Source organism: Cynocephalus volans, chromosome 11 (genome assembly GCF_027409185.1).
Source record: "Cynocephalus volans isolate mCynVol1 chromosome 11, mCynVol1.pri, whole genome shotgun sequence".
In the NCBI taxonomy this organism is placed as follows: domain Eukaryota; kingdom Metazoa; phylum Chordata; class Mammalia; order Dermoptera; family Cynocephalidae; genus Cynocephalus; species Cynocephalus volans.
The window spans coordinates 88592794-88602669 of NC_084470.1; the positions used below are offsets into that span (position 1 = coordinate 88592794).

General features: G+C 40.0%; 1 protein-coding gene and 1 pseudogene across 1 annotated transcript; one reads left to right on the forward strand and one right to left on the reverse strand.

Annotated features, from left to right (window-relative positions):
- Positions 1-3735: 3735 nt before the first annotated feature.
- On the reverse strand, positions 3736-4375 carry LOC134390137 (poly(rC)-binding protein 2-like; annotated as a pseudogene).
- Positions 4376-4490: 115 nt separating this feature from the next.
- LOC134390138 (poly(rC)-binding protein 2-like) lies at positions 4491-5207 on the forward strand. The gene has a single exon (XM_063113417.1). The coding sequence runs from the start codon at positions 4491-4493 to the stop codon at positions 5205-5207; it is 717 nt and encodes a 238-aa protein (XP_062969487.1).
- The last annotated feature ends 4669 nt before the right edge of the window (positions 5208-9876 follow it).

Genomic DNA, 9876 nt, shown 5'->3' on the forward strand with positions numbered 1-9876 from the left:
GCAGTAAGGACATACCCAGTTTATAAGGTTTTCTTAATCAAGTCCTACACCCATGGCTGTTTTGTTTTCCAGGAACTGTCAAACTTACTTTATCTCTTTCTCAATTTCTGTTTGTCTGTATCTCTGTTTCTTATTTTAGCTCTATCTATATATAAATCTCTCTCTCTCTCTCTCTCTCATACACACAAACACACACACTCACACACACACACACACCCCGATGCTGCTTTGGGAGAAACATTTTGTCCATCTCTGACCATATTTCCTTTTTCTCCGTGGGTGGAATGAGAAGAAATCTGGATAGCAATGTTGAGAAGTGAGAACAGCTGACTGAACATTGGCATGCATTCATTGAAGTTTTTTCCCTCTGAAAATCTAGAGAATTTGGTTTGCTAACAGGCAAAATTTAGAGCAAAATAAAATAGTTTCTCCAATGATTTCAGGAGGTATCCATTTGAAACAATATCTCTGTGTGAGAAATGCCGTAAGAAATGGATGGGCCATCAATTCTGGAGATCTTTTGAGAATTAGATATTGACAAAATTACTCTTTTCCCATATATTCTCTACACCCTCATTTCCCCACAATTCCTTCAGGCCCTACCTTTATATATTGTACCTCCTATTGGTGCTTTCACTGAGAAAACTGACATTTAGTGATTTCAAAATTAGTAAATCACAAAAACTTTACATTCTCCTTGGGAATTAACAATTTCCTGTGGTTAAGTTTAGTGTGAAACAAGATCACCAAATTAAACCCAATGGAAGCTGGGCCTGTCTTTGGCTCTAGAACAACCAGTCAAACATCTGACTGGTCCAGGCAAATATGTGATTTGCAAGGTGGCTCAGATTCCAGGGTTGCATGAAAGGACATGAGCCTTTGTTTCCTGATTTCAAACATGAGTCCTTCATTTGAGAGCTGTCTGAGTCATAGCTATGACATCTGGTTCAGTTCACTCAAGGAATGGCCTTCAGGCATCACTTCAAGGACTGGGTTCTCCCCTGGTGCCTTGGCTGCAGCATATTTTTACTGATTCACAAAGTCAATCTTGTTTAACATATCTCTTGGCTTTAGGAGCCTCTAGCAGCTGAGGGAAGGGAGGTAAAGGTACTTTGTGGCCCAAGTCTGATGTCAATAGTCTCAAAGAAGTTAGTATTTCACCCTAGGTGATGTTTTGGAAATTTGTGGGTACTTTTTTCTTTGTTTTCACAATAATCTGAGTGGAGAAGCATTGAATGGATTGAGGCAAGGGATGCCAGACGTTCTACAATGAATGGTGCAACCAGGAACAAAAAAGAATTGACTTACATCATGAAAAACTTTTGAACATCACCCGAACTACTCCACTTATAATTATTTGAACTCAGAACCTAAGTCCATCATACATAAAAACAGAGAAGATATTTGCCAGGTTTCAAAATGCACTGAATTTTCTGAGGACGAAACTAGTCTATTAACTGAGAAAACATTGTATTTTGTTTTGTTTGGGAACTTTACCAAGAGTAGCTCATTGTTACAGAAAATCAGTTACTGAAGGCAATGCTGCTTGTGGATTTTAAATCACTAATACAGCACTCTGGAATCAGCTTTCATTTGTTGCCGTCACATTCATGGTGTGTCTACATGTAGGATGTACATCTGACTACTTCTTTTTGTCTTTAGTGTAGCTGAGTTCATTTACTTACATATTGAAAGGGATATTATCTTATTACAACTTGCTGTTATTTTTCTCTTTTAAGTATATTATGACATTTATTTGTTTTGATATTGTGTATATAGGATAGGATATATTATCTATGAGAATCTAATTTTAGGACAGTGAAAGAGCATTACATGAAATTTATTATCAAAGGGGACATTGAATTCAATAGATTGACAGCCTCTGAGATTTATTGTCGTGGCTCTATATTGCTCACATTTTAGGGAGAACTTAGGGGACCCAAAAGTAACCAAGACTTGAAACTAGTGACACACGCATCTTATAAACCTCCTAACCAACCAGTGCCATTTTCTTTTTCATTAGTAAACACAGACAGGGTTTATAATGTAGTAGCAGCCCAGGCATCTCAGAGGAACTGTATTTTCTCTCAAGCATCCAATCCCTCTTTTGCAATAAATTACTTAATAATAAAATCTTCCCAGCTTCTTAGAGATGTAAAGGGTCACAGAAGTTATTTAAAACAAGCTTTCTCACAGGAGAATACTTTCTTGTGCAATATCACCTACAAGTCTAAAATCTGTTGCTTTAAGATCTCCATGGATGGAAACTTACATATAAGACAATTTGCTTTCAATGTTGAATGATCACTTTTGGAAAGGTTGAGCTAAAGTCCCTCGACTTAACATTCTAATCTCTAGAGTCCACAGTTGTTTCTCATACCTAATATAGAACAGTCTTATTGCTGCCCTTTGTAACAGTCCCTCATGAGTTTGGAAAGAATGCTCACGTGGTGATGAAGTTACTCCAATGCGATAGCCTAGGCTGTATGTGAATGCGCCAGCACTATGTGCTCATATTGAGGGCCTCAAAATATGGATCTATGTTTAGGCCACAGGCAAAAGCAAGGGGACAGTGTTCTTCAATTCCAGCATCAATTGCTCCAAACTTCTCCCTTCATGTTGCCACAGTTAACTCCACCTCCTCACGGGTTTATAGGACATTTTCAAAGGAGACAGTTTAGTAAGACAAAGGAGCATGCATGGAAAAACATATCAGCAGAGAAGTTGAACTTTCTGAGCCCTGCCCTCTTGGATATCAGTTGGCTGTGCTTTCCACAGGAGTTAGATGGCATAGGCTCACCACTCTATGTGTCTTGGATATCTTTGGGGGCTCATAAACCCCACTATGGAAGGGAAAGAAAACTCCTCCCTTTTTGGTCATCTCCCCTAACACTGAAGATCCTAAACCTTACCTGAACCAATAGATTTATTTTTCCTGAATTACCCAGCTCATACCCTTCTCAGCACTGTTGGGCTAGCTGGGCCCCCTGCCTGAAATGCTTTTCGCTCCCATCCCTGTCCTGGCACATCAGGTTCTGTCTTCTCATTCAGGTGTCAGCCCAGATGTCCTCAGCAAGACCTTCCTTGACAGCATTGATATGAATCAGGTTCCCCCAAATGCAGTGCCTTTGTATCAGATTATCTGTTTTACATTCTTGATAGCACTTAGCTAGGTATGAATGAAGTTTAGTGATCTGTCTTGCCTATTCATTTTTTTCTTTTAGTAACATGTAAGTTTCATGAAATTCTGGAGTGCATTTGCCTTGCTCACTTGTGTGTACTCAGGCTTTGCACAGTGCCTGGCACATGGCGTGTGTTCAGTAAATGCTCAGGGGCTAAATGAATAAGTGAAGAGAAGAACAGAGTTCTTTGTGTTGCACTTTGGGGTGGTTTGTTGGATTTTGAATTGGGCTTCAATTTTCTTACTAGTCCTGCAGTTCCTTTAGTCTTTTCTCTAGGTTGCATGAATGTAGTTTGACATACTTCAGTCTCCTACTTCGGGACATGCTCTACTTTTTTCAATTTCATTTCTAAAATGTGGCTCCTGGCATAGAACACAGTATGCCCTCAGCTCAGAATTTGGTTATGCAGATGCTGGGCTTCAGGCTTAGTAGTCTAAAGGTGTAGTGAGGTTGGGGAACTTTCTAGTTATATCCCTAAGGATACTTAAGCTCTAGAAAAAAACTGGTTGAGTCTAGCCTTGTGCTTTGTTATGCTATTTACATAGATTAACTTTCAATTATTACAGTGTGTTTGGATTTCTGGTCCCTGTCCCCTCATGTATTCAAATGACAGGTAGGTGACTGGAGAACTGGACAGCTTGGGCTGTTACCAGATGGTCACACCTTTCGGAGGGGACTACGACATGATCATGCAGATCTGTTTGACACACTCCATGACGTATTGTCAAATGCCAACAATAGTGATGGCCAGCTCAGTTGAGTTGGGGAGCATATCCCCTGCCATCTGGACCCGAGTCCCTGTACTCTCTCATATTTCCTTGATCTTGCAACCACCTTTTCCAATGAGAGAGCCACACTGATGAGCAGGAACGACCAGCCTTAGGGTGACGGGGGTCTAATGGCAGCTGAGCTATTGGTCATAGAGCTGCTGATGTCCTCTTCCAGTTTGTCAATGATCATAGCAAAGGCTTTGAAGATGGCATTAGTGGGTCTAGTCAAAATGATAATTCTCTCAGGACAAGTCCCTTCTGAGATGCTGATACGTGCCCCACTCTCCTGGTGCATCTTAACTGATTCTCCTTTCTTTCCGATGATGCTGCCAACTTCCTTTCCATACATAAGCAGCCGATGGTGAGAGTGACATTTAATCCACCGGTGTCCATGTCGAGCAGTATTTGGGGGAGCTGGACTTTGAGTGGTCAAGTCTCTGGTCACTGGTAGGTGTGAAAGCCAAAAACTGCAGGCGTCAGGCGACTGAGGGGAAAAGGGGATCTGGTGGGAAGGGGAGGAGGGGAGGCTGGAAGCAGAATGACAGGGGTGGGCAGGAAGGTGAGCCCCGCCCCCGGAGACGGGCAGAGGAGGCGGAGGGGGTGGGGGTGGGAGGAAGAGGAAGAGGGAAGGAGACCAAGGGCGGGCAGAGAGCGGGCGGTCAGGACAGCTACAGCACAGGCAGCTACAGCACAGGCAGCTACAGTGCGAGCTTTCCCCACAGCACCCCGCCCACGTGCCCCAACCCTGACCTGGAGAGACCACCTCTGGAGACCACCCTATACCATCCACGGACAGAACGCCATTCCACAGCCAGATTTGACCAAGCTGCTCCAGTCAGCGATGCCACAGTCTCATCTTCCCAGGACGCATCGCAACACCGGATTCAGGGCAGGTCTGGAAGCATCTGCTCGGACTACTTCTCATGAACTCACCTTTCCACCTTTGATTGGCTGCGTAATCGGGCGTCAAGGCGCCCAAATCCTTGAGATCCATCAGATGTCTGGGGCGCAGATCAAAATCGAGAACCCAGTGGAAGGATCTACTGACAGGCAGGTTACCATCGCCGGATCCGCTGCCCGCATTAGCCTGGGTCGGCATCCCCTCAGTGCCAGGCTTTCCTCGGAGACGGGCGGCGTGGGGAGCAGCTGGAGCGCTGCAGGCTCATCCGCCACCTCTGTGCTGCTCACCACCACCCAGGGTCCGTCTGTGCAGTTTCCGAACAGTCAGCGATTCCAGGTTTTAAATAGTTCGTAAATTTTCAGTTTCTACACACTTTATCATCCACTCGTGATTTTTTAATTAAAGCGTTTTAATTCCTTTCTCTGTTCAGTGGTTAATGCTGAGATCCTTATTTAGTTTTATAAGCTTTTCCCTGCTTTTATTAGTGTGTTTTGGTTTTTATTTTTGGCTCATGAAGTTTTCTGTTTGTCATGGAAATGTAAAAGAGGAATATGAATACATTTCAGTTTAGTTCTGTCGTGTCAGGAGCTCTTCAAAAAATAAATAAATAAAAGACGTTCTGGAGCTTTTTCTTTGTGTGTAGGAAAACCCCCCACAAGTTATAGGTAGGAGTTCCTTTAAGTACAATAATGCCATTTATAGTAGGAGTATTATCTGTCTTTTGGCATGAAGTTTCCTGTTGCATCCTTGGTCTAATGTCTTTTGTCTTCATGACCATTTTGCCAACAAAAACACTATATTCTGATTTATTTGGTGAGAGCCCCAACAGACAGGACTCTCAAAAGTTTACTTAAAAGTTGATATTAGCATTTCTGTTTTTGAGGTTCATGTGACAATGACAATCATCACACTACTCTTCATACGCTCAGCAGTAGAACTCCTGAGGTGCTATTGCATGATATACATGTCATGTATCGATCACGCTTCCCACTGTCTCTGCAAACTAGTGGCTTTGTGGCTTTGTGTATCTCTCAGGCCATGGCACAGGCCAGAATATATATGACTGGTGATTAAGTGTTCAGCAAGGCAAGCAGGGCTGAAATATTATTCCAGCACCAAACAAACCAGAAAGAGTTAGTCACTTGGCCTGATGTCTCATTATCAAGCTCTCTGCATGCTACACCTGACTGGGAGGCATTAATTATGTTGCATTAGAAAAGGGTCAGAAAAGACAAAATGAGTTATGCTGTTGGTTTTCAAATTTAACCACATGTTAAGGCAAGAACTCTGATGACTGCTCTAGGCAATTCCTGGCAGAAGCTGAAAGTGTAAAGTGGAAGTCTATCAAAGCTGTCCATAATTATATTAACGCAACTCTAAATAATACTACTTTGTTATAAATTTAATAATTCCAGACAAATGCCAGAACAATAGGTGTAAAATGTGACTGCACTGGGCACATTGTGGTGTATGATTCCCCTACATATATCCACTGCAACAGACAATGAGAACCTCTCCTATCCTTGTCTGCCAACCACAAAAAGAATGGAAGGTGAAGGGTCATCCTAAGCATTCAGTTCATGCAATATTTTTTTCTCCTTTATCATTTTGTTTAAATTTACTCCTAAAAATACATTATTGGGCCAAGAGATAAAAAGTCAGTCAGAATTCACAATATAGCAAACTTGCAAGGACCTTTAAGGGGTCAATAAATACACTGCATGCACATCACTGCTTCCTGCTCCTGTGGATATGACAGACATCCCTAATCAATCCCAAATAGATCTCAGGGCTTCTGAGGCCTTGTCTGATATGTCTTTCTTTTATACATGCTACTTACTTTGGTAATATATTTCTAAAACATTGTGTGTAGATCAATTTTGTTATTTCAAATCATACTTTAATTGCACCAACACTTCATTATTTAAATAAGTCCCACTGTGAATATATTGGTAAATAGTCACCAATTAATTTTATTCATATGTAACTTTTTCTGAAAATAAATCCACTCCCCTAAGACATAATTATAAGCATTTCTCATTGCTAATCACCCAGATAGAGGGGGGCCAAGAACTTTCTAAAATAACCAGAAATCCATACTACGCTTCTGCTAACATTCTGTATGTGCCGTGGTCATTGCAAAAATCAAGCACTGACAAATATGTCTCTTACCTTTGAGCAAGTCCACAGATAGTTTTTGCAGAAAATTCTTTCCTCACTTGGGGCCTTTGACTCATTAAAACACAGTTGTTGAAGTTAGTACATGTTAGTATTTATTTTTATTTCTTTAATGATTATTCATTTTTTTAGATCTAACTATTTAATGGTTAATAGAACCTAGAGGACCCTTCTGAACAACATTTTAGATTGAAAACAGGTGTCTGTACTAACATTCCCTGAATTGGTTGAATGTAAATTTAGAAACTGACTGATAGGCTCCCATTTAAGCTTAAATGTATTTAAGTTTCACTGAAAGTTGCCATCTATATACTGTGTCTAAAATTTCATTTATTGTAGATCAAATTGCCTACAGTTTGAGAATACCCAGGACCAAGGAGTCTTTAGGACAAGGATCTCGATAATCCTAAAGATGGATTTGTCCAGTTCCACAGATGGAAAACTTTTTTGTGTCTATCTCCTCTCACTCTGATCCGCCACTGTTTTTATGAGTTTGACATTTGCTTCTAACATCAATGACCTGGTAAAAATGCCTTCTATTTTAGTTTTCAAATTCCTTTCTCCTCTCAAGTTAAGGCACATTTGGAGAGGTTTAATTTGAAGAATTAGCTAGGTCTTTCCTAAAGTCATGTTTCTATTCTGGAAGAAATACATTTTATTAATATCCTGCTGTGTGTAGGGTAGTGTGCTAAATGTTTTTATTTGACTTATCTAAATTAATATTCCTAACCCTATAAAGCAAGTTCTATTACTGTTCTAATTTCAGAGAAGCAGAGATTGAATATGTAAGGAATATGCTAAATGTCATACTGCTAATTTATGGGAAATCATCCAGACAGTACCATTCATTGGCACTGACCATGTTAATCAGATTCAAAGCTATTACTCTTTCTGTAAGCATGAGGTAATTAAGTGGGATGTGTAAACATGAATGTAGACAAGATTTGTCTTTCAGCTAGGACAGTATCAGCAATGATATGATGACAGTGACTTTGATTGGACTGTATCTCTGCTGATATTGAATCCCCATTTCAGGGGAAGCAGAACATAATCAGGCTTAAAACATCTTTACAATATGCCTGAAAATCTACTATTTTAAAATTTTAGTCAACAAACATTTACTGAGAACTTATAGGCATTCAACACTGTTCAGCGCTTGGAATGCAAAGATAGCAAATATGATCAGATTCTAAAGGGTCCTATCATCTAACTAGGGAAAACAGAAGCTATGTAGACATTTACAGAAATAAAAATTGGTACAACCATTTTGGAAAGCAATTTGATAATATTTTTTGATCACCTAATAGGTGCCAGGCTCTTGAAATACTTAAACACATGTAATTTTTTATAAACTCCCTTAAATGTGCATAATAATCCAATTTAATGAGTAGAAAAATTAAGATATAAATAAGTTTGAGCCTCTTGCCCAAAGCCATTCAGCTGAACTGTGGAATGGTGGTGGTGGTGGGGAGTCAGGATTTGAGTAAAAATCTATTTGATAATAAATACCATAGATTTTCTCAACCCAATCAGCTAAAGCCTAGCTGATAAGATAAATATGCAAGATTTATCAACAGTCAATATCTTGTCCCAGATGAATTTATCAGATTCTTCCAGAAGCACTGATCTCATCAGGAATTAGACAAACAATGATAAATAAAGTTGGGAGTTAGGGCTGGAGTTTAAGTGCTTCTTGGGTGGGTAGAAGCACTTGACATCTTGATATTGATGTTGGATCACCTGGTGGGAAGGGAAGGACAAATAGGTACCAAAAATGGGAGAGAAAATTCTATTAGCAAAATTCTTTCTTTCTCTTTCTTTCTTCTTTCTCTCTCTCTCTTTCTTTCTTTCTCTTTCTTTCTTTCTTTCTTTCTTTCTTTCTTTCTTTCTTTCTTTCTTTCTTTCTTTCTTTCTTTCTTTCTTTCTCTTTCTTTCTTTCTTTCTTTCTTTCTTTCTTTCTTTCTTTCTTTCTTTCTTTCTTTCTTTCTTTCTTTCTTTCCTTCCTTCCTTCCTTCCTTCCTTCCTTCCTTCCTTCCTTTCCTTCTTCCCTCCCTCCCTCCATCCCTCTCTTTCTTTCTTTCTTTCTTTCTTTCTTTCATCACTGTATCTCTCTTTCTTTTTGCTAAGTATTCTAAGGAAAGGAAAAGAAACAAAAGGAAAGAAAATAGAATTCAGCCACCAAACATACAGTCCTGACTTTTTTCTTACCTACCTACTTTCCCTGCTTTCTTTATACCTTTGGTTATCTTTTGCTGCATAGTTAACTAACCCAAAACTTAGTTGCTTACAACATTAATTATTACTCACAATTCTATGGGCTATCTGAGTAATCCTTCTGGACTGAGGAGGCTGAGCTGAGAATAGATGGTTTGGAGGTGCACATTCACACTTTCCAGACCTCACCTGGGACAGCCATGTTTCTTTCTGTGTGTTCTTTTATCCTCAAGGAGGCTAACCTAGGCTTATTCAGATGTTGGCTTTATTTCAAGAGGGAAAAAGCAGGAACTGCAAGGTATTTGTGAGGCATCAGCTCAGAACTCACACAAAGTCACTTCTCAAAGAAAGTCACAAGACTACCCATATTGAATTTGTAATGGGGAAATAATTTCCACTTCTTGATGGACAAACTGCAAAGAATTGGTGTCCATGCGCTGTATACCACACCTTTGGATGGAGAAGTGAAGTTCCTGGTCTGTGGTCACTGACTGCCAATGGCAAACATCTCTCTGAATGCCTAGCTAATCTGTATTACTTATCACCTCTAATAACTCTCCCTAAAGCAGCTCAGAAAGCAATGCTTCCTGTGCAGAGAGCCGTAATGAGTATTCTATAAAAGGAAAAACAT